We start from the raw sequence: 25,161 nt of genomic DNA on the forward strand, positions 1-25,161 counted from the left end.
TACCCATCCACGTGTGATGTCACAATGCCGTTTCTCCTCGTTTCCCTCACGTGTTTGTAATATTGTATTTTTTTATATTTATGGAATAGTATTAATTTGCGATTGCAATGATGCTGTTTGAATGAAACTGTAGAGGTTGAGTTTGAAGCAGATTGGGAAAATTATGTGAGGGGTTCCAACGGTGACATTCGCTGTTTTTGACTTTTTTTTGCCCAAGTCCTTCACGAACTGGCTGTTCAGCCCTTTCCATGCAAAGCACAGGTACCGCTCCAGTTGTGCTTTATATCGTTTTTGGCCCTATCGCTGAATAGGGAAGAATCACTTGAAAAATTCTCGGAATCGGATCTTCGCCAGAACCGATTTAATTGGTCATCATGCACCCAATATGTCCACCAAGTTTCATCCAAATAAGTCCACAACTTTTTGGGATATCATGCAATATCGTTTTTAGCCCCATTTAGATGCCTGGTGTTAGCTTAGTGGTTAGGGTGGTGGCTTGGGATCCTAGGGTCCTGAGTTCAAGCCACATTGGGCCACTGAATTAATATACACCAGGATGTTGACTCAGCCTGTCAACCTTCCGAGGTCAGCAAAATGAGCACCAGTGTACTGGTAAGGGGGACACACTGCATCAGCGGCATAACCACGTCCAAACCAATGATGCAACCAGCAGCCAGAGAGAGAGAGAGAGAGAGAGAGAGAGAGAGAGAGAGAGAGAGAGAGAGAGAGAGAGAGAGAGAGAGAGAGAGAGAGAGAGAGAGAGAGAGAGAGAGAGAGAGAGAGAGAGAGAGAGAGAGAGAGAGAGAGAGAGAGAGAGAGAGAGAGAGAGAGAGAGAGAGAGAGAGAGAGAGAGAGAGAGAGAGAGAGAGACAGAGAGAGAGAGAGAGAGAGAGAGAGAGAGAGAGAGAGAGAGAGAGAGAGAGAGAGCCCCATCTGTCAATGGTGAAGAATCACTAAAAAAAATCAAATAACTCTCAAAGACGGATCCGAATTTTCACCGAAATTGAACTTCTTCATTCAGATCACACACCCAAGTTTTGGCCAAATCAATCCATAACTTTTTGAGATATCGTGCCATATATAGTTTTTGGCCCTATGACTCAATGATGACCATTCACTTAAATAATTAATTCCAGTATCTGGATCCAGATTCAGATCTTCACCAATATTATACATTGCTGTCCTGTCCTTAGGTGGTCACCAATTTACACAAAAAATTAACATTTCTGAACGATTACTTGAAAACTGTAGCCAAAAATCGTGACAAACAGACAAACGCTACCCATCAACATACTTGGTGAAAAACTTATTTTTGCCAAGTAACAGAGAGACAGACAGACAAAGATGAAAACATAACCTCTTTTCACCTTTGGTATGGCAGAGGCAATTATCAATCAGGTGATCACTGTGGTCCCCTACCGAGGCATGAAAAGAGGTTAAACCCTTAAATCAGGTCTCCACAACATGTCTCTTCACTCTCAGCTCATGTTTGTAGTTCATGAGAAAAACACTTGATTAGATGCGACCACACATTGACCGCGACCACACATCAAGTCTTATTAGTTGAGTTATCCACAGAAATTCTCAAATCCAGAAAAATTCCATTTTTTGATAAAGTGGGTCCATATTTCAAAGACTTGAGAAAGACGTTCGTTTGAGTTATTTTATTGATCATAATGCACTCAAAATGTAAAGGTTTCAATACGAAGACGGTTCAAGGAAGAGACAAGTGCAAAAGCAGATTCGAGCTCGATCCTTCCACGAAATTAAGAGAAAAATTTGAAAAAAAAAGAAAACAAAATAATGAAAAAGAAGATATTTTTAATGTGTGGTCTTATCCCATGATAGTTAATCGACTAACATGTTGCCCTTTCATTTTAGTAATATTCCTGCAGCAAAAGTTTGCTCTCCTGCTTCACATTCCTCTGGGTATGACGATAGTGTTGGAAGAGGTTCTGTTAAAGCATTTAACCTCATTCTGTAATATCAATATCAACCTCATGATCAGGAATTATATTTATCACCACAAGATGTTATAAAGTTGGAGTATTTGAAGATAAGTTATTTAGAACAAAGGTAGCTCTTCCATTTCTCGATGGGTTTAACACAGTTGTACTGTGCAGCCTTTTCCCATAATAATTAATGTAAGAACATGTTTCCTTTTTCTTTTCGTGCTGAGAGAGCAACAAGTGATTTTCCTGCTCTTCCACATTCCTTCGGGAATGATGATAGTGCTGAAACTGCTAAAATTATTTACCTGCCCTTCCATCTTCCTTTTGGTATGAAGATAGTTTTGGAAGAGGTTCTGTTGAAGTGTTTAATATCAACATCAACCCCATGATCAGGAATCATATTTATCACCACAGGGTGTTGTAAAGTTGGAGTATTTGAGGATAAGTTATTTAGAACAAAGGTTGCTCTTCTATTTCTCGATGATTTTAACAGACAGTTTTACTGTGCAGTCTTATCCCATGATCGTTAATCTACTGACATGTTTCCCTTTCCTTTTCGTGATATGCCTGCAGCAGAAGTTTACTGTCTTGCTTCCCATTCCTCTGGGTATGAAGATAGTGTTAGAAGAGGTTCTGTTAAAGTGTTTAACCTCGTTCTGTAATATCAACATCAACCCCATGATCAGGAATCATATTTATCACCAAAAGGTGTTGTAAAGTTGGAGTATTTGAAGATAAGTTATCTTGAACAAAGGTAGCTCTTCTATTTCATGATGATTTTAACAGACAGTTTTAATGTGCAGTCTTATCCCATGATCGTTTATCTACTAACATGTTTCCTTTTCCTTTTAGTGATATTCCTGCAGCAAATGTTTGCTCTCCTGCTTCACATTCCTCTGGGTATGACGATAGTGTTGGAAGAGGTTCTGTTAAAGTGTTTAACCTCATTCTGTAATATCAACATCAACCCCATGATCAGGAATCATATTTATCACCACAAGGTGTTATAAAGTTGGAGTATTTGAAGATAAGTTATTGAGAACAAAGGTAGTTCTTCTATTTCTCGATGATTTTAACAGACAGTTTTATTGTGCAGTCTTATCCAATGACAGTTAATGTAACAACATGTTTCCCTTTTCTTTTAGTGTTGAGGCTGAAACACATGATTTACCTGCCGATCTACCTTCCTTTTGGTATGAAGATAGTGTTGAAGAGGTTCCGTAAAAGTGTTCAACCTCATTCTGTAATATCAACATCAACCCCATGATCAGGAATCATATTTATTATCACAGGGTGTTATGAATTTGGAGTATTTGAAGATAGGTTGTATAGAACAAAGGTTTCTCTTCGATTCCTCGATGGGTTTCACAGAGAGTATCACTGTGTATTGTTATCCAATGATAATTAATCTAACAACATGTTTCCCTTTTCTTTTAGTTCGAGGGGTGCAAGAAGAGATTTATTTCCTGCTTCACATTCCTTTGGGTATAAAGATAGTGTTGATGTTCTGCAAAAGTGTTTCATTTCATTCTGTAACCTGAATGATGTATATCATCCCCATGATCCTTATGCTGATATTTATTACCACAAAGTTTGTAAAGGTGGAGTATTTGAAGATAGGTTATATAGAACAAAGGTAGCTCTTCTCTTACTCGATGGGTTTAACAGAGTGTATTACTGTGTCGTGATATCCAATTATAATTAATCTAACAACATGTTTCCCTTTTCTTTTCGTGCTATGGGTGCAAGAAGGGATTTATTTCCTGCTTCACATTCCTTTGGGTATGAAGATAGTGTTGATGTTCTGTTAAAGTGTTTCTCATTCTGTAACCTGAATGATGTATATCAACCCCATGATTCTTATGCTGATGTTTATCACCACAATGTGTTGTGAAGGTGGAGTATTTGAAGATAGGTTATATCGAACAAAGGTAGCTCTTCTCTTACTTGGTGATTTTAACAGACGGTTTTACTGTGCAGTCTTATCCCATGATAATTAATGTAACAACATGATTCCTTTTTCTTTTTGTGCTGAGAGAGAAACAAGTGATTTACCTGCCCATCCACCTTCCTTTGGGTATGAAGATAGTGTTGAAGAGGTTCTGCGAAAGTGTTTAACCTCATTCTGTAATATTGTTGCGGGCCGGGTATCGGCTGCGAGCACGACCACTTGGTGGAGCAGTGGGGTCGACTCTACCGAACACCCAGAATCTAGATCGTACCTTTCGGAAAACTCCGAGGGTACGGGTCCCTTACCGGACCTTACCGGACGAATCGTCAATAATTCCACCACGTGGTACAGGGTTATTTGCCAAACTTCAAAATACATAGACCCACGTGGCGAGCTACCGAGTATTCACACCCTCGACGGCACTCGTACGGGACGAGCCGTATGCGCGCTCGACCCGTGCATGACCCGAGCGGATGGTCACCAAGCTTCCGTTGGTCCCAAATACACACCACTTCGGCAACAACGGCCTTCTTTACTTCTCCCAACACGCACCACGTTAAACCAATAGAAGAACCACAAAAACGAGCTGATACATTTCACACATGGGTTTATTTATAATGGGGAGAAGGGGGGGCACGCAAGGAGCAGCGTTATCTGACTATAAGGAAATGCAATGCACAACGAGCAAGCACTTAACGATTTTGACTTACAGACAGCCCCACAGACAGACAGACAGACAGACACACACACACACCCAGAAGGACATGGACCTTCCCGCCTCATGTAGTCTTTGACGGGTTGGGCTAACCACACATGTACTTACAGAAACATCTCACCTGAGGGCCCTTTATGGTGTAATGCGAATTTCCACAAACGTAACACTACCCCCTCCCCTTTTTACAGACTCGTCCCGAGTCGTCAAATTTTTGTGTGACCAGCATGTGTAAGTTCTCCCCTTGTACCATTTACCTACGGATCCCTGCGTGCGACATTTTTTTTTTGTTGTTGTTAAATATGTCCCAAAAATAAATAACCTAATGCGCTGCACAACTAACGGACACTCTTGGACATCTTAAATAAATTTCCGGCGCTACGACAGACATACAGGTGGGTTAAACTTATTTACAATTTTACCTGAACTAATATTTACACTAACCATGGCCCAGTAACCATCTGTGGTTACATCTGTGGTTCCCACTAACCATCCGTGGGAAAGAAGGCACATTAATGTCAGTCATTTGTGTGTGGGTGAGTGCACAGCAGCTGAAGGTCAGTCATCCTCAGGGCCTGCTCAAAAGGTCCCAATTGAGTGTTTCAGTGAACCTTCCTTTCATACCCCCAGCTGCTGGAGGCAACTCACCCTAACACGGCAGGCCATGCGCCGTCCCACAGGCCATTTGAAGTGGCCTTTATGCAAGAAGAAAGACGTGGCCAGGCTGCTCAATGCAGTCTCTGGCTCATTTGAAATGGATGGAAGATGCAAAACACAAAAAATGGATGGGGTAACTGCCTGCAGGGCAGTCCTTGCAAAACACTGGATGATCCTGGTGCACATGGGGATGGTGAACACAGGGGCAATGCAAATAGGGTAGCAGGCATGGAGTTCTGATAAAGGCAGGCAAACGAGGTATGGCAAGGCAAGGCAATGCGGACGAGGAACTGTAGCACAACAGGCTGGCCGGCCTCTGGTCTCGTTCAGTGAGGTTCTGGAGGGAGTGCGATGGTGCCGGCCGCTCTGAAAACGGGCTCGGACCTACCCTACTGTCTCCCCCAACCTATCGCCTTTGCCTGTCTCTGTCCAACCACAAAACAACAAAATATAGCCCCTTTTTATTATTTTTTTTTCTTTTTATAATTCCGTCTCCCTAACCCCCTTCATCGTCTTTGTCCGGCTAACCTATCCTGTCACCCTAACCTACTCCCAACCCCTAAAATCCTTTTTGAAGGGGAATAAGGAAGAGGCTCGCATCCTGTTTTGAGGCCCAACAAAGCCTCAGAATGGCCTCCTCATAATTCAGCAATCTTTCTCAAGGTGGGTCCAGCGGCCTACGGAGAGCGAAGGGATGGATGGTGTGAAGGGGTACATTTCCTAACTACCCTAACCTTTATAAACTTTAAACTACCCTGGGGCTTTTCAAAACGCCTGACACTTTAAACTATCGGTTCTAAAAAACCATGATTCCTGTCACCTGTGTTGGTGTCCATTATAAATTTGGGCCTAGCCCTCAAATTTTCACTCGTGCCCTTGCACAATTTCATAGCTGGGCAGCGTGGCTCACTTGGCAGGGATTCCCCCTCTGCCAAACTCTAACCATGGTACCCCCGGTCCTTGAGGCTGTCTCTGAGCCTATCTGCTCCCAATGAACACGGGGGGTTGTCCTTCCCGGCATTGCCCACCCCCCCCCCTCCGATGCCCACGTGGCATTTTGGCGCTACACGTCCCGTTCCGCGGGTCGCCCGTGCCCACTACACTATCCCGGTCCCTTGGCCTACTCTGGCCGACTGGTCCGGTGCCTGGGGTGCCCTCTAATCAATACTCACCTTTCAACAGCCACGCTCCCAGCCGGTCCATGGACTCCTGCACCCTACAAAAAACAGGTTTTGAGCCTTCTTTCCACACCAACAACAAAACGACCCCCTTTTGGTAAATTTAACGAACCCACTAATTAACATTAAACTGCCCCCGGGGTCACTTGGGTGGGATTCACGCCTCCCCCCACTCAGTCATTCACACCATGCATTCCACGTTCACTCCATTCACACACTTGGGCCCGCTGATCGATATTCATTTATTACACAGTTTTCATTTTTCAATCCACTCCACATTGCCTATGTTCCCCTAACTATCTCATGCTCCCTCGTCGTCCCTTAAACTAAGGCACGTTCCATTTAATCTACATAGCTAAGCTACATCCCCACTACACATTCCATGTCTGTCCATGTCTCCCCAAAATCCACTTCCCATTCTAAATCTAACCTAAATTCCCACTAATTAGTCCATGGGCCCCATGGAGGATGGTTCATGCCCCCATGAGGCCGGTCTATCTAAGCTAAACCCTTCCCACCAACTAGTGCTTCCTTTGCCAAAACACTAGGCTGTGTAATTGGAACAAGGCTTTTTTTTTTGCACCACCAAGGCAGTGGTTTACGGCTTGCCCGTTCATCCCTTCCATCGGACGATACTTGGGGGCTTGTCGTCGCCCTGCGCATCACAACCAGCGCTCGCTTCCGAGGGATTCCCCACACGAGCTGCAGTGTGCAGCTCACCCGCAACTTGCGCTGGGAAATCTCCAGTGGCGTCACTCGCCCACGGAAACTGCACGGCTTGCCATGCAGGCCCGCTACAGCGTGTCGTCCCGGGAACTCGCCCCGGGCGTTCCGCGAACGGAACACGCGGCGCGCAGCATGTGATGCCTCGCACACACGCTCGCATGGGGACCCCACCGTTCCAAATTCCCACAACACACGCCTATATTTTCGCCGTCCACGTGGCCAGCTCGTATCCAACGTGGAACATTTCCGGGCCGGATCACGAAGACACGCGCGTGCAGGCTGTATGCGAAATGCACCATGGACCTCGCACACGCAGTCGCGAGAACCCGGTGTGGTAACCAAATTAACCCCTTGCGGCCTTCCAGGCCCGCCACTCTCGTCTCCCATCTGGATCGGTCTGTGCATTTCCATTCACGCCATGTTACTCACGCACGCCATGACACTCGTACCATACTCACCTTTTGACACATTCGTACCATTCATACACTCCACCACACTCTCCGGGACAATCACATCGGGGATTCGCGCTACCACAGTCCACAGGCAATCCCGGGGTTTCCATACCCCCCAAGCTCTGCGTGCACCCGTTCACAGCACTCATCCGCTCAACCTCGTATGGCTTGACCGGACTCACCTCGTCGCGATCTGCTTCAAGGGAGCATACCGTCTCCCTTTGTTCCTTAAGGAGGCTATCCTGCTGCTCGCACCGGGTCACGACACATTCCCCAAGCTCAACCCCATTGTCCCTCACCAACTCTATGTGTGTGTGTTCGTCAATTTCTTGTCGTTTCTCCTCGACTCGTTCCATCTCCCGCGTCTCTGGTGTTCCCTCCTTTGTCTCCTGCGTCTCCATGAATTTTCCATCGTCCCCTCGCATTCATTAGTTTCTTCCTTTGTCTCCTTTATTTTCTGCATATCCGTCACTGTCAATTTCTCCATCTCCGTCACCTCTTTTAATTTTTCCGTCACCCCCTCGTGTCCGAGTTTACACGTCTCCCCATCAATCATTGTGATGTCGCTCGTCCCTAAGGGAGGGACTCTAACTAAAAACACGTACTTAGGCCTAGGTCACATTTGCTCTACGGCAAGGATACGTCGGCCGTACGCCCTCTGAATTGACAGAAACGTGCGGCGGCCGCAGAGAAACTGAGTTGGCCTCAGGGAGGCCCTACGCCATTTGGCTATATTTTACAGGCCGTAGGGTCGCCGTGGAATTATAGCGTGGAGTTATAACTTTTTTTCATTCCTACGTTCGCCGTAGCAATTCGACAAGCCAAGCTATGACGTAGATGTGTTCCACGTCGACCGTACGTAGGGCGTACGGTGAGCTTGTGTTATTCGTGCGGCTGCCGTAAGCTCTTCTCAATGAAAAATGAATTTTCCCAACCCCCAAAAAATTACGGCAGCCGCACTATTTCCATGGTCGCCGTACGGTGGCCTTGCGGTCTGTGTGACTACCTGCGGGCAACGCAGGGTCGACGCACGGTTCCCCTATGCCCGCCGTGCACCTACGTACGGCCTCCGTGGCAGTCTGCGTTGACCGTGTGTCCACCGTGCGCTACCGCTAGAGATTGGAGTGTAGGTGTTTGCCTATACCGTGGTGCCCCCAGAATCCCAATTTAATTCTTTCCAGGAGGCTGTTCGGATTGCAAAAAGTTCCGATTCCAAAAATATTTTCCCAATAAGAAATAATAGAGTGAATTAATCCGTTCGTGGACCCAAAGAAAACCCACTTTCAAGACACTTTAAACTGAAATTCCCCATGTTTAAGATAAAATAAGATGAGTAAATGACCTTCGGTGGCAGTGTATTGTATGTAAACTGGTACAATCACCACATCCAAAGGTCCACACAGGCTCGTGCTCCGGCCTGGGTTCCGATCCCTCGCGCACTCTGCGAGAGCACTGCCCCCAGGGCAGCTCATCAAACATGATGCCCGCAGAACCACAATCACTTTCATCAAACGCATTGGGCTGACGTAATCCTGGATATTCCAAATTACAACTGGTTTTGCTGTGAAAATCAATCCTTGCCTGACAGTCCGTCACACCACGTGATCGGATTGCTTTTTTTGTTATTAATTAAAACACAAGATGATTAAAAAAAACATCTCAAATGAAGGTGAAAACACGAGGTAGGGCCTGTCACATTTGGCTCGGCGGCCGGAGGTTCTACAAAATGTACGGGCACTAGCAATTATAAAGCGGCCGCAGTATTTCCACGGTCAGACAATGAGGCAGTCACATATGTTTTTAGCAGCGTCTCGCGTAGCGAACGCTGCTCATAGAGAGCTTGGCGTTGTTGTTGTTGTTGTTCTTCTTCTTCTTCTTCTTCTTCTTGTGAAGACAAAACCTTAATCTCTCGGACTCGGCTCTTGTATATACAAGATCCGGATCACCTTAAATACTGAGCACATGTACACATCCTCACATTGACGGTGCCTTTTGAGAGCGTCTCTCATGAACTTTTAAATATATTCGGACATTTGCTTTAAAGGTTCGAAAAGTTGACGTTACTCTTTAAAGATTATTCCATTTATCGTATTGTAATTTCGTAAATACATTATATATTTCGTAAATACACGATACATCGTAAATACGTAAATACATTATGACGGGTTTCGCTATTGGCTTAATGAAGGCACGTGACGAAATATCGGAAGTTGTTGTTGTTGTTGTTTTTTTTAGCCGACAAAACTTTTAGGTTTTGGACGCTGCTCTTGGACACATTTGTCCTTGTTATTTTTTGGGTAGCCGCACGGCGTATTTATAAATTGTGGAGACCGAAAACATGGGTGTGCTGTACGGTCTTTGATTTGATGTCGCACGGTGACCTTTGGGCGTTCCTGCGGCAGCCATAGAATTTTGAAGGCAGACGCAAGGTGTCCGCAAGGCGACCGCAGGGGGACCCTAAGCCAAACGTGCGGCCAGACGGACGGTATCGAATGGGTTAATGTTTATTTTTTTTACCAGTTCTTTTGTTTTGGCTTGTCGAATTTCTACGGCGAACGTAGAAATTTAAAAAGTTATAACTCCGCGTTATAATTCCACGGCGACCCGACGACCTGTAAAATATAGCCATACGGCGTAGGGCCACCCTGAGGCCACCTCAGTTTCTCTGCGGCCGCCACACGTTTCTGTAAATTCAGAGGGCGTACGGCCGCCATATCCTCGCCGTAGAGCAAATGTGACTGAGGCCTAAAGTATCGATCGACACACGAGAGATGCTTTCACGAGGACTTTCACGTACGAACTGAATGAACAAAGCAAGAAGATGCGGCTCGAACAGGTGGGGGAGACACGTGAACAAACATGAACGCCACATTGTGTTTGGTTTTTTTTAATGTATTAGGTTTTTAGGGCAAAATTTTCTGGAAAAAATTGTTCGGATTCCAATTTGTTCAAACAATGGGGCGTTTGGATTGTGGGGGCACCACGGTATGTAGTTATAGTACATTCAGTTATATATACTGGTATATTTTATTTCAGTAAAAAAAAGAACTGGTATATATACCCACTCGTTACCGTCCGTCTGGCTGCACGTTCGCCTTAGGGGTCGCCTTGCGGGCACCTTGCGTCTGCTTGAAAATTCTATGGCTGCCGCAACGACGCCCTAAGGTCACCGTGCGACATCAAATCAAAGACCGTATGGCACCCCCACGTTTTCAGTCTCCACGATTTCTAAATACGCCGTGCTGCTACCCGAAAAATAAAAACATATGTGACTGCTACATTTGTGACCGTGGAAATACTGCGGCCGCCGTATAATTGCTAATGGCCGCCGTGGCAAATGTGACCTAGGCCTTACCAATATAACTGTTCTATAGGACCTGTATGTTGAGTGCTCATGGCTTCCAGATTTGTAACAATATCAACATCAACCCAATGATCAGGAATCATATTTATGATCACACGGTGTTATAAAGTTGGAGTATCTGAAGATAAGTTATTTAGAACAAAGGTAGCTCTTCCATTACTTGATGGGTTTAACAGAGTGTATTGCTGTGTAGTGTTATCCAATGATAATTAATCTCACAACATGTTTCCCTTTTCTTTTCGTTCTATGGGTGCAAGAAGGAATTTATTTCCCACTTCACATTCCTTTGGGTATGAAGATAGTGTTGATGTTCTGTAAACATCTGTTTAACATTAGGTCAGATGTTCTGTAAACAAGTGTTTCATTTCATTCTGCAAGCTGAATAATGTATATCAACCCCATGATCCTTATACTGATATTTAATCACCACAAGGTGTTGTAAAGGTGGAGTATTTGAAGATAGGTTATATAGAACAAAGGTAGCTCTTCTATTACTCAATGATTTTAACAGACAGTTTTACTGTGCAGTCTTATCCCATGTTAGTTAATCTACAAACATGTTTCCCTTTCCTTTTAGTGTTCAGTCTGCAGCAGTGGGTCACCCTCAAGCTTCACAATCCTTTGGGTATGAAGATAGTCTTGAAGGAGTTCTGTCAAAGTGTTTCATTTCATTCTGTAACCTCTATAATGTACTTCAACCCCATGATTATTTTGCTGATATTTATCACCGCAAGGTGTTCTGGTATTGTAAAGGTGGAGTATTTGAAGATGGGTTATATCGAACAAAGGTAGCTCTTGTCCAACTCGATGGGTTTAACAAACGGTTTTACTGTGCAGTCCTATCCCATGATAATTAATTAATCTAACAACATGTTTCCTTTTTCTTTTAGTGTTGAGAGAGCAACAAGTGATTTACCTGCCCTTCGACTTTCCTCTGGGTATGAAGATAGTGTTGGAAGAGGTTCTGTTAAAGTGTTTAACCTCATTTTGTAATAACAATATCAACCTCATGATCAGGAATCATATTTATCACCACAAGGTGTTGTGAAGGTGGAGTATTTGAAGATAGATTATATAGAACAAAGGTTGCTCTTCTACTACTCTATGATTTTAACAGATAATTTTACTGTGCAGTCTTATCCCATGATAGTTAACCTGATAAAATGTTTCCCTTTTCTTTTAGTGATGAGGATTCAGAGGATACCGATGAAGAGTGGAACAACATAGTGAACCTTTACAAAAGAGCTTGATCCTTCAGCACACTCCAACCATTGTTTGAACACCAGAATGTAAATGTTGAAGAGATGGAGCTTATAAACCTGGGAGGTCGAGGGAAAAACTAAGGGGAAGACTAAGGGGATGTGATACAAGCATGATGATGCAATTTGACTGCTTTGCACAACCATTAATGTCCTGCTTAGTTCTAGGGTTGTCCAATCAGTAATGATTCCTCAATTAGACTTTTCTCCAAGTTTAATATCAAGACAATAACTTTTAAAAATGTATTTTTATCAAAAATATTGTTATGGTTTTGGCTTTGAGGAGGTAAAATAACTGAACAACAAATTTCAAAAAATTTTTTTTACTGGAGATGTGTAAAGTGATTAAGACTAATTTGGGAACGCTGATTTCAAAAATCATAACCGTTTTGCTGTATCACGTCAGGATTTTCAGGAACAGAAATATTCCCATTGCCTAGAAGTCAGGACTTCAATGAAATTTACATATGTCTTTAACATGTCTATTTCGTACAATTGTTGTTAACTTGTGTTATATTTCTTTCTTTCAGATAAAGATGAGTAGGCGTTCCTGTACCAATCATCCTGACAACTTCTGTTATGTCTGTGGTCGGTATACGAAAAAAGATCAACAGCGAAGTATATCTACAGCAGTGAAAATGAAGGCCGCCTACTTTCACTACTTCGGGTGTAAGGTGGGGGACCAAGAACAGAGCTGGGCACCACACATCTGCTGCACAAGCTGCCACACAACCTTGACTCAGTGGTTGGTGGGCAAGCGCGCGAGCATGCCATTTGCGGTGCCCATGATATGGCGTGAGCCGCAGAATCATCATGATGATTGTTATTTCTGCTGCACAAGCATCGCCGGCTTCAACAAGAAGACTAAAGGTCACATCAAGTACGCTGACTGCGTCTCTGCTCGTAAACCTGTGCCTCATGATGACGAGAACCCCGTTCCAACACCTCCAGCTGATCAGAACATAGCTGTAAGCAGTGGTGAAGAGGATGGTGATGATGAACCTTTTGAACCCGACACTCAAGAATCACACCTTCTGAACCAGGGAGACTTAAATGATCTTGTAAGAGATCTCTCGCTGTCAAAGACGAAGGCAGAGCTGCTTGGATCAAGGCTGCAGCAGTGGAATCTACTTGAACCTAACACCAAGATATCCTTGTTCAGAGCACGTCACAGAGACATGGCTGAGTTCTTTGCGATGGAAGACACGATGACATTCTGCAGTGACATCAACGGTCTGTTGAAAGAACTTGGGTGTGATCACGATCCTGCAGACTGGCGCCTCTTCATCGACTCGGGGAAGAACAGCTTGAAGGCTGTTTTGCTCCACAATGGCAACGAGAAACCATCAGTCCCACTGGCTCACGCGTTCGGCATGACAGAGACCTATGAGACTATGCGGCAGCTGCTTGATTCCATCAAGTACAATGACTTCAACTGGCACATCTGCGGAGACTTGAAAGTGGTGGCGCTTTTGTTAGGGCTGCAGTCAGGCTACACGAAATACATGTGCTTCCTTTGTCTCTGGGATAGCAGAGACGACAAGAATCACTGGACGAAGAAAGATTGGGAAGAGCGAAAAGAGCATGTACCTGGTCGACACAACGTGAAGCATGTCGCCCTTGTCGACCCAGCCAAGGTTTTCCTTCCACCAATCCACATAAAGCTCGGCTTGATGAAAAGTTTTGTACGGGCAATGGATCTGAATGGGCGTGGGTTTTTATACCTCAAGGAAAAGTTTGGCAACACCTTGTCGAAGGCCAAGATCAAGGCTGGTGTCTTTGTTGGACCGCAAATCCGACAGATTATGAAGGACGAAACTTTTCCGACAACTCTAAACCCCAAAGAGCTGGCAGCGTGGAGGAGCTTCAAAGCTGTGACGGACAACTTCTTGGGGAACGAGCGCGCGGACAACTATGAAGAAATAGTGCAGCAGCTGCTGGAGTCCTTCAGGAAACTTGGATCCAGGATGTCCCTGAAAATCCATTTCCTACACCAGCACCTGAACTTCTTCCCTGACAACTTGGGAGCAGTCTCGGACGAGCACGGCGAGCGATTCCACCAAGAGATTTCACTCATGGAGACGCGTTACCAAGGGCGGCACAACCCGAACATGATGGGCGATTTCTGCTGGTTCCTGCATCGTGAAACTGACACAGAGCAGCACAAACGCAAAGCCAAATGCCTAAAGCATTTTTAATTCCATTCTAGTGGACTTTTTCTGTAATTTCTATAATTTTGAAGCATTCATGATGAAATAAATGAATAAATGAATTTTTGTAAATTTCATTGAAATCCTGACTTCTAGGCAATGGGAATATTTGTTACTGAAAATCCTGATGGGATACAGCAAAACGGTTATGATTTTTGAAATCAGCGTACCCAAATTAGTCTAAATCACTTTACACATCTCCAGTAAAAAATTTTTGTTGTTCAGTGTAATCAATCTTTCATGCAAAGATAATTTTTTCATAGTATTTGTTCAGTTAATTATACTGAATTGCATGTGAGCAGATATGTATTGTGAATGTGTTTGATAGATGTCTCATATATGTTAATTTCATCTTCAACACATTTCTCTTTAGCCATTTCTCGCACCTTTCAGCACAGGATTCACTGGGGTGAGGCTGACAGCAATCTCTCCATCCCTCACGTTATCCCCTGACCATGTGCCAAAACCGGGATCTAATAAATCCTACACACCCCAATCTCAAGATGCCACTAGACATTGGGATTCCTACATGACAAATGGTCAAGGTAAGGGCAACTCTCACCCCCGTGATATAAGTGAAAGGGGGGGGGGGGTCGTCCGGGGGGAGGACGTAATATAAGTGGGCACACACGAGCTCGTTTCATCTTCTTCAGAGTCTAGTCGTCTTTGTCTTTGGCTCATTTTCGGGTCCAGTTTGCATCGTGCATCTTCGGGTCCAGTCTTGTGTCTTTGCACTCTCATCCAATAGTCCGGGATCCATGCTGCACTCATCATCCTTCTCGGGGTTCGCAGTGAACATGGCAGTTCAGAGACAAGCTGAGTAAATCCAGCCCTGGGGCGGGGAAGTCCAGGACAAAAAAGAGACATTGTGTCAAAGCTATTGGGCAGCGTTAGCTCAGCCGAGCTGGCACAAGGTGCGATGTGGCACAACCGGCTCCCATCTTCTTCCCTTTCTCTCACCTCAATATCTCTCATTTCCTTGTCTCGGATGAAGAGCGGGTGTGCACACGTTGGGGAGTAGTGGGAATGTCATTACCTCTCCACAGAATTGCTTTTTATATCTACCTGCTTGCTTCTATAAATATGTGCAAAGTTTCCATATATGCTTAAAACGCATTTGTATCTTGACTCATCCTATCTGTCCCGATGGTGGTGTATGGCACCTGGTGAGTGGTTAATTAAGAGACAGACCAATAAATAAGTATGCAGCACGTGACTTGATTCTGCTTGGCTCATCAGTTAAGATCTGTCATGAAAATAATAAGAAAAAAATTACCCCCGTGTGGGGGTGACGGTCATCTCTATAATACCACAAGTTCTCAATGTTCAGTTATGACCGAAGACTACTGCGCAGCTCGAACTGCGCAGTTTGGTTAAAGATGACTCGGCATTTTGGCGCACGCGCACGGAATAATATTTTGAAAATAAATGCTGACGTTTACATTTCGGGTTTTGAAACTTTTGCACCTTTGGTGGAAAATGTATAAATATAAAAGGCTAAAAATGTGTTTTATATTTATATTTCATTTCTCCTTCCTTCCTTCTTTGCGAATCGCATCGGCGTTTTTGGCCATCTTCCAGATCACGCGACGATCAAACGGGAAGGAAATTCAAAAATCTGTCCGGTTAGATACAAGATAATATTTTTTACTATCATAATCAATAAACAGTTGCCGAATATCTTGTAGAATAGCAGACTAGATAGATTTTGAAAATGGCGATTTTTATAACTTACGTGACCTCGTGACCTTGACCTTGAACCCGGAAAAAAGTTATATCGTTGTGCAAAACTCATCGACCTCTACCCACATACTAAGTTTCATCAAGATCGGAAAGAAAAATTGTTGACGGACGTACGGACATTTGGTCCGGCTTTATTACGTCATCTCGGAAGAGATGACCTAAAAAGAGATAGGATGGGAAGACAAAGAAAGGGAGGAATGGGGGAAGAGGTGGTAAAGAAATGAAGGGGAAGATAGGGGTGCAGAGGGGAGGAGGGGAGTAGGCAAGTATATCGAAGGGAGTGGGGGAGTGTATAAAAGGGAAGAGGGGAGTGTTTAGAAGGGAGTAACTCTGGGAAGTGGAGGAACTCTGGGAAGTGTTTGAAACATCAAAGCACTTTCCTTCTGTAGGCCTTCTTGGGTTTCTTTTTGCAGTTTCTTTGGCGACAGATGTGTAGGAGGTGTCAATTATTTGTAAAATCCGAGCCACCTGCGTTTAGTTGATTAGGTGAGAGATGATTGGCTATTCCCACCATTCACAGGTGAGAGATGCTGGTGGATCTTTCTTTATTATTTATATATTGACTTCTTTTGACGTTTGCACATGGTACATGCTTGGGAGCCTCATTGGTATGAATTGCTGTCTGCACTGTCGCTGTTCATTCGCGATAACTGATGAAACCAGTCCGGCTGCTGAGGGTGTGTGTAGTATTGGGATTCTCACGTGTGTACTATTTGTGAATGTCTTTATAGCTGTGGAAGAACTCTGTTAGGGTTTGAAACAGCAAAGCACTTTCCTTATGTCGGCCTTCTTGGATTGCTTTATGCAGCTTCTTTTGCTCGAGGAGTGCGGGAGGTGTCAATGATATATATATATATATATATGTAAAAATTTACATATTCCTTTATTGCCCAAATAATTGTCCCTGTACATGGTCAATTTATCTTGTCCTTGTACACGGCAAATTAAAATTCTGCATCATAAATTTCAAGTTCATCTTTTGCATAAGCAGTCCTCATAATTCCTTGCCTGTTTCAATCCTGCAACAATTGTGGAGGTCATCACTCTCCAGGGCTTAACCATGTGACGACATCACACTTAATTGCTTTTGAAAGTTCCACTCTGTTATTGTGGAGACAGGGTGGAGAGTGGGTCTGGTCATTTACACCAGGTCTGTGATGTGTTAACACATAAAATGGAATGAAATTAAAAAATAAATAACTTCCTTCATTTTGGAGTCGTGTGTATAATATCAAGAGAACTTGGATTTTCATCCCCACGCGTTTTGCAAAAAAACTGGGGAGATTGTAAGGGGCTCCGTCCGTCCATCCATCACCCGAACTCTGAAATGGTTGTACAGAAATTTACCAAACTGTGTAGCTATGATCAACACATGGCGAGAAGTTGTGAGAGCAGTGCCATTTTAGCCCTTCCCACTGGGCTCTGTGGAATTACAGGCACATTTTACAAAAAAATTAAATCAAACTTTGAATATGCAATGAAAATTGTGGGATGTATGAAATACGTAATGATCTTTTTGGATTTGACCCCCTGTTCATGCCCCCAGAAGGTGGGGATTTAGGGTCACAGGTGTCAAAACAGAAGACTTTTTCACTGAAAATTTGATATTGGGTAATTCCTGGTGGAAACACTTGCCATCTTTCAACTCTGCTTGAGATGGGAAGTATGGGAGATTGTGATGGCACACCATCGACTTCGCTCTAGTTTGCTTTGAAAGACAACATTCCTTTGAGGGACATCTGTCGTCTTTTCAAAGCAGTCACTTGTTTTTATCAATGTCTGGACAGGAAAGACCCTCATGTCTCCTGTGGAGTTGGGCCAACCTTTTAAAAAGAAGACGAATCGTTGTGCCAATTCTCACACAAGCTGTACTTTACGCCCATTTCCTTTTAGTAGTTTAATTTCAGCAGAGGCTACTTGAAGGGATCCTGTGCTCGGTTCTATCTGCCTCAGGGTAACTTTGTACTTGTTTTTAATTGCTGGGTGAAACACTTGTGCTACAAACACAATCTCGGGAATGCTCTGTCGCTATGGAAATATGTCCTTGCTCTGTTGCTTTCTCTTGTTTGTATAATTATTTTGAGTGAACAACAGATTTAGGATTGTGCCAAAATTAACCAGCTTCGTTGAGCTGTATGGTTTAATGCATTCACTGCTTGACGTCGCACCCTGCCCCCGAGAGGGACTGGTTTTCCATAGCATCGGCCAGATCTGTGTATATATTTTCAGAGGTTTCATGAGGTGCTCTACAGGGAATCAATGCAAATCTGGTGACAAACAGACGTTTTAAAATAAAGTTATAACGTTTGCGTGGACCACAGACTGATGTACCATGTGATGCATGCACAGACGAACAGGCAATGTGGTGGATTATCTGAAATGTTTATTTCATGGGCAATTAAACTTTGCAATATCTTCAGGCTTGTTCTATGTTAAACAGTAACTCTTTTGTGGATAAAGTCATTATTTGAATGAATTCAGTTCATTTCTTTTACTGCTGCGGGAACAGTGAAGACTGGCTTTAAAGTCATAGGAATCCAATATTGCTCTCTGTTCCATCCTTGCTCCACCCTCACCTAATTCAGAGTAGCACCCTCCCACACATCTATCTCTCCCTCTCTCCGGACATGCCCAGGCAGTGATTATATCCGGACATGTCTGGACAGAACATTCATTGTCTCTGGGTGTTATTTCGAGTATGACTGGTAGAAAATGGATTTCAGATGTTATTTTGTTTCCATCTTCACTGTTATTCCATGCAGATGAATTTTGACAAGACAGTATTAATCGTAATTCAGGCACCATTGCACCTCTTTCTGCCTTCCCTTCCCCCATTCCTACTCACTCCCCCACCCCACTCAGTCTTCCCAGCAGTAAAGCGAAGGGTGGTATTTACTAGTTGAACATAAGGATTATCCACAGGTTGCAAAGGTGCTGCTCCATGGTCCGCAATCTTTGCTCCATTGGAGCTAAAAGCTTATGGATCGAGATTCACTCGATAATGTAAAACACACCTTTGTCTCATGGAGCCTCTAACAATAAATAAGGTGCAGTCAAAGAATCCTATAAAAGAACCTTTACCGTCCTACGTGAGCTGCAGCCAAGTTTAACATTGTTCGGGTTGAGCAACAGAATATGAAGGTAAGACATAACACCTCCACCAATGAGGATGGACAGTGGTGCTTCTTCACAGGTCCATTGGTCATGAAGATCTACTTGCTGGCTCAGGAGTGAAGGAGTGCTTGAGACTTAGAAAGTCTCATCCTTGACATGTGACAATGTCGTGATTGAACTGCATGGATGGACACGATTAATAAGTGTATGCATCAACAGAAACTTCGAAATGCTTTGCCTGTGGTGTTTGGTCACGTCAAACGATTTTGTCTTCAAACTGCATCCCCCTTCAGTTGAGGAATGCACCCCTCCAGCTAATACGGTTCCACCCATTAGCATCGATCAACCTGCTACAGTTACTGTCTCTGGTAATGTAATGTCAATCCCAAAGTTCATACATGACAGTACCTCAAGTGGTTGGGATGGGTTTACGCTTGTTTCCTAATCGAGGAAGAGCAAAACGGCTCAGGAGGAACCTGCCCCTCATAAAGGGAAGAATGGGGTTTTGGTTGCTGGTAAAATATTAACATTGAACACAACTCCAGGTTTATTTGATACTGCATCCATGATTAATCGGCATGAGTCACTCTCAAGTGAATATGTCGGACCCCCGTGCCGGTACATAAGGTAAATGCGACTTGCTCTTAGAGATTATTAAAGAAAGCACAGTCTTGATTCCTTCTGGCGGTATTAAGAATAAGAATGAGCCACGTAAGGACCCCACTGTAAAAGAGCCAAAAACTGTCCCCATCCTACCCCAACAGTAGCGTGATTTAACCATCAATGAATCTTAAATTGCGGAAATACCCGCACCGACTTCGACTGAAGATGTGCCCGGGTGTAGTGACAAGGTGGAACAACAAGAACCTCATGTTCACAAACCTGTAGTGGACTCTGATCCCCCTGCCCCTCTTCCTTCCACATTACCTGAGGTCGTATCAGAGCCTCACCCCCTCTCTACTTCGTCCAAAAAAAAAAAAAAAAAAAATCAAGCAGGCTGAAACCTGCACCTCACAGAACACAAACATAGCTTGTGAACCACAAATTGAAAATTTTCCATATCGCGCTTCTGGTATGTCAGAGGAGGAATCGTATGACATTGAAGAAATTCCCCACAAAATGTTTCAACCGTCTTGCCATCTCAAATCCTCAATTCCTGAACCAAACTCTGTTTTCCGATTTGCACAAGTTCAGTGAAACGGCAAGAAGTATTATTCGCCAACCTACTGACCACCATTTTACTGAACCACAATGCTGTTGGCTTAAAAAAACAAAAAAAAACATATTGTTAAAGCCAAAGAGGAACTAAAAGGTTGATCTGCCTCTTTTTATTTGCTTGCCACCTTCACATCACCATGATGACCTCTGGGAGCCTCAATATAAATGGCAGCAGGAATCAGTCGAGGATGCTTCAAGTCGTCAACCTTGAAAGGCAGATATCGTTTTCTTGCAGAAAACCTATTGTACTCCAGTGTCACACGAGGTGGAACCGTATGACAGAGAACTGGACTGGCTATTTTAGCGATTTAAACTCTCGCACAGAAGGAGTTGCCTCTCGTTAATCCACATTTTACGGCCACTCAAACTTTCAATATAGTAAATAATCCCAGGTCACTTAGCTTCTGTCTTTCCTTTTGGAGACCCTAAAACACTTTCGCCCCCTGAGATCTGTTAGACCTTTAAAGACACTTCAGACCTTTTAAAAACGAATAAAAAAATCCTCCTAAAAACGACCCTTTCTGTACGTACACCATTCACGTTCCATCAAAACCGATGGCACTGAATCAATGGATCATCAAATTAAAAACCAGAATTAAATGCTCTGTTCTCTTCTGTTTCTTGTGTATGGCAGCCTGGCTGCCAGGAAGCTATCATTTCTTGGAACACAGCTGTGCCACTGATGCTGTGCCCCTCTACCAGTACACTACAACTCATTTCACTAACCTCAGAAGGATGACAGGCTGAGTCAATCCCACCCGGTGCTAATTCAGTATATATATATATATATATATATATATATATATATATATATATATATATATATATATATATATATATATATATATATATATATATATATATATATATATATATATATTTCATCTTTCGGCTGCTCCCGTTCGGGGTTGCCACAGCGGATCATCCGTTATGATCCGCATAGGTTTTACGCCGGATGCCCTTCCTGACGAGACCCTGGTCACCTCTTACGACACAGGGATAAGGATTGGGCTTCGCCATATTCCAGGCTGCCCTACACCCTCTCATAGCGCGGCCAGTGCAGAGTCCCGTCCTCAAGCGATCCTCCAACCCAAGCCTCTGAGTAGCCGGATTACAGGCGCACGCCACTATATACATATATACATATATACATATATATACATATATACATACACATATATATATATATATACATATACATATACATACACATACACACACACAAAGTTGTCAAAGTTTTCATACAAAGGGAAAATTAACACTTTGTTAGCAAAATATAACTTTAGTTACAAAACGTTCTCCACATAATTGCCATTTCTTTGTAAACACAAACGAAGTCGTATCTCCCACTCATGGTGAACTCGTGTCAACACATCTGGTGTTGTGCAAGTAATTCCACTTCGAAGGTGTTCCTTTAAATGATCATGTTCTGAATCTTGTCGTGTGTGATGTGCTTACCAAGTTCCTGTTAAAGTCGATATCAACCTTGCCACAGCTTCCCGAACCAGCCATGAGAATGGTTTCAATACGTTCTTCTTTTGACAAAGGCATTATTGAAGGGAATCTGAAAAAAAATAAGATAGAAGCAATAAATGAAGAATTTCGGGAGACATTTTGCTGAAAGTGTTAAGTTTCCCCTTTGTATGGAGACTTTTGGGGCACCTTGTATATATTAGAAACATATTGTTACGAATTCTGGCCCGCCTGGCGTGCGATGGGCCGCGTACCTCTAATGGCAGCCGCGTCACCCACCGGACGGACAATTCAGTCGTGACCCTCCTGGAACTACCAGTCACGGGTGGGGGTTTAACCTCACCACAACCCAGTCCGCATTCCACCCGCACGAAGTAGGGTGAATCGCCGAATGTCAATATACCTAAATACCCGCGCGGGTAACCTACCGAGGGGTTGCACCACGCCGCAGGTCAGCTTAGACCACGAACCGCTTAAGCGGTTCGTTCCGTGCTGCAGGGATAACCAAGCGGTTTATCGCCGACCTCGACGGTTCCGATTCTTCCTTACCGGGTGTTTGAAACACTACTAATTTATTCCGAGATTCAAGATGGCACTTTCAAAAGGGAAAAAGACGACGAACGGGATACATTTCACACAAGGACATTTATTATAAAGCACATATTGCACACACAACACAAGGAATCATGCACGTATTTACAAGCAAGGCAAATAAAAACAATACAACCGACTACAATGAGAATGTACATGCACTTCACAGGACACGGCGCCACAGCATGCGTACAAAAACAGGAAACCCTCCCCATAGGCAGGGAGGTAGATGGGGTTCGTAAACCTTTATGGTAGTGGGCCGTGGATGACCGAAAAGGCCCGCGAGACCGTGCTGGTTACCTGTCCCCTCGAGGTGTGATGGTGGGCAGGTCGCGACGCCTTGTTCCCACGGCAGCTAGCGTAGCTGCGCCCGCTCTCGGGCCTTTGCGATGACGTGGTCGGTGAGTTCTCTCCGGCGTCCCTCGCCAGACGCGCAGATTCGCACCTCACAACCGGCAGGGCTGCTCCTCCCGTCTGCGTCTCCGAGGCGTCGCCCGGAATTGCCACCAGCCCGCGCCTTCAACGACAGGTCACCCAACGCCAAGACGAGAGAGCCCGACCTCGACCACCAAGAGAGAGCTCGAAGATGAAGCGAGAGGATGACGTCCACAAAGAGAGCGAGTAGAATCCAACACGACCCTGACAGAGAGAGAGGGCGAGCCCTGCGTGCGGTCCGCCTTATATAACGCGGGGCTCCGCCCTTCGCTCCTCCCCGTTTTCGGCTCCACCTTCCTTCGAGAAGGTTCCCGAAAAGGGCCGTTCCCTCACCCCGACCGCGTCACGCCGTTCATCCACCAATCGGCGGCGAGCTGCCCTCCCCCTTTCCTTCACACCAAGCGTGGGGAAAAATGGTGGGAAAAAACCCCACAGGCTTCACAAGTGCTTTTGTTCCGCCAATCCTTCTCGGACGGTTTCTGTGTTGCAGAAACCGTCCTACCGTGGTCCGCGGAGGATGGCGTTCGTTCGCGGGCGTAGTGGTGAAGATGGTGGTGATTGTTGTGGGGGTGGTGTGAGCGTGGAGGTTTGTTGCAATGGTGGCTCAAAATAACGATAGATAAAGAAAAACGGCTATCTCAAAGGGTCGCAGCCCTTTAAACAACGGTGGGGACCTATCTGCACATAAACTTAGCGTCATTACTGATCTAAGGACCCTTTATGGTGTATTGCGAATTTCCACAGCCGTAACAATATATTTTTTATACATACATCTATATATATATATATATATATATATATATATATATATATATATATATATATATATATATATATATATATATATATATATATATTACATATAAATATATACTTACATATAAATATATACTTATATACAAATATATATGTATCAGTTTATCCCTCTCTCTCTCAATGGTGAAGAATCACTTTAAGAAATATCGGATCTGGATTCGGATCTTCAGCAAAATTGAATCAATTCTTCCTTGTCACATGCCCAGCATGCCCACCAAGTTTCGTCCAATTCCATCCATAACTTTTTGAGATATCCTGCACACAAACAGACAAAAAGACATGAAAACATGACCTCCTTCCACCTTCGGTGGAGGAGGTAAAATGTAGCCGTTCAATGCTGTTACTTCCAGTGTAATCATTACACTATAAGTAACTGCATGCATTGAAGCATCATTACACTGTAATGCTTTTACACCAAACCTATCATGATACGTTTTGTCTGCACACAATACAATCATTTGTCTCAAGTTACTTCAAGAGGTTCAACAATACATTGAGTTTCAGCTTACCTATATCCTTGGGTCGGGTGGATTTGGCATGAAGAAAGAACAGAATTGGAAGAATGTGATAACAACGCCCCCAAGTGGCACACGAAGTCATACCTTGCACAAATAACTGTTGCATTTCTTCCCTAATATGACATCTCAAATTATCCTTAATCAATAAACCCAAATCTACATGTTAACATGATAGAGCAAATTAAATATACCACAACTAGGGTAATCAAAGATTGATTATTATCATCGTCTGAAAACAAGAAAACAGAGAAACGCTGAAATCATAAATCAAGAAAACCCAACATGAGTCCACATTGTTCAACAAGAAGTCCATAAGTGGGTTGGCTCCTCGTCGTGGGATCCTTGGTCCAACAACAACACAATATTGTGGATGTGTCTCTCGAAGACAGATTTTCCAAGTTGGAGCTTGATCTTTCGGTTTAATGTCCATCGAGTACAGGTTGAGCCTCGATTTCACAGCCAGTGGCCATTGGCATCTTGGCAGTGAATCACGCAGCATCATGACATCATCATCATCTCGAATGAGGCTCTCGTTTTTGTTGTTTTTTTTGCCCACTTTTTCAGTTTTTCTTTACTGGTACCACAGTAAGTGATGCAGTTCTGCTGATTGTACTTTATAAAAGTTCTTTGGCTTGCAGCATCGGTGAATCTCAAGTGAAGACAAGTGCAGAATGCCACATGTCCATTTCTCCCACTTAGCTTTGGTGCTTTCAGAGAATGGAGTATCCCAGTCACATCTATCATGACATGACTCTTGGAGAATGCATTTTCCCACCAGCAGGAAAGGGGCAA

General features: G+C 43.9%; 1 protein-coding gene and 1 long non-coding RNA gene across 7 annotated transcripts in view; one reads left to right on the plus strand and one right to left on the minus strand.

Moving 5' to 3' along the window:
* Nucleotides 1–12,915, plus strand: part of LOC147011405 (calcium homeostasis modulator protein 6-like) — a 61,002-nt gene extending 48,087 nt beyond the window's left edge. For 2 of the 3 annotated variants that reach the window (XM_085857421.1, XM_085857424.1), the window contains 6 exons: nucleotides 2,805–2,852; nucleotides 3,098–3,145; nucleotides 3,390–3,437; nucleotides 11,570–11,617; nucleotides 11,883–11,930; nucleotides 12,176–12,314. In XM_085857421.1, coding sequence (XP_085713547.1) covers nucleotides 2,805–2,852; nucleotides 3,098–3,145; nucleotides 3,390–3,437; nucleotides 11,570–11,617; nucleotides 11,883–11,930; nucleotides 12,176–12,242 — 307 coding nt within the window. In that variant the 3' untranslated portion in view covers nucleotides 12,243–12,314. Of the gene's footprint in view, nucleotides 1–2,804; nucleotides 2,853–3,097; nucleotides 3,146–3,389; nucleotides 3,438–11,569; nucleotides 11,618–11,882; nucleotides 11,931–12,175; nucleotides 12,315–12,781 lie in introns of those variants that run through there. The other variant, XM_085857422.1, reaches the window with a different exon arrangement.
* Nucleotides 1–23,800, minus strand: part of LOC147011402 (uncharacterized) — a 189,865-nt gene extending 166,065 nt beyond the window's left edge. For all 4 annotated transcript variants that reach the window (XR_015051766.1, XR_015051765.1, XR_015051763.1 and 1 more), the window contains exons 1-2: nucleotides 22,901–23,800; nucleotides 21,995–22,100 (exon numbers count right to left, since the gene is read on the minus strand). This is a non-coding gene — a long non-coding RNA (uncharacterized LOC147011402). The remainder of the gene's footprint in view (nucleotides 1–21,994; nucleotides 22,101–22,900) is intronic.
* Between the last annotated feature and the right edge of the window lie 1,361 nt (nucleotides 23,801–25,161).

Source organism: Eptatretus burgeri, chromosome 15 (genome assembly GCF_056783735.1).
Source record: "Eptatretus burgeri isolate ZD-2024b chromosome 15, Ebu_testis_v1, whole genome shotgun sequence".
NCBI classification, from domain to species: domain Eukaryota; kingdom Metazoa; phylum Chordata; class Myxini; order Myxiniformes; family Myxinidae; genus Eptatretus; species Eptatretus burgeri.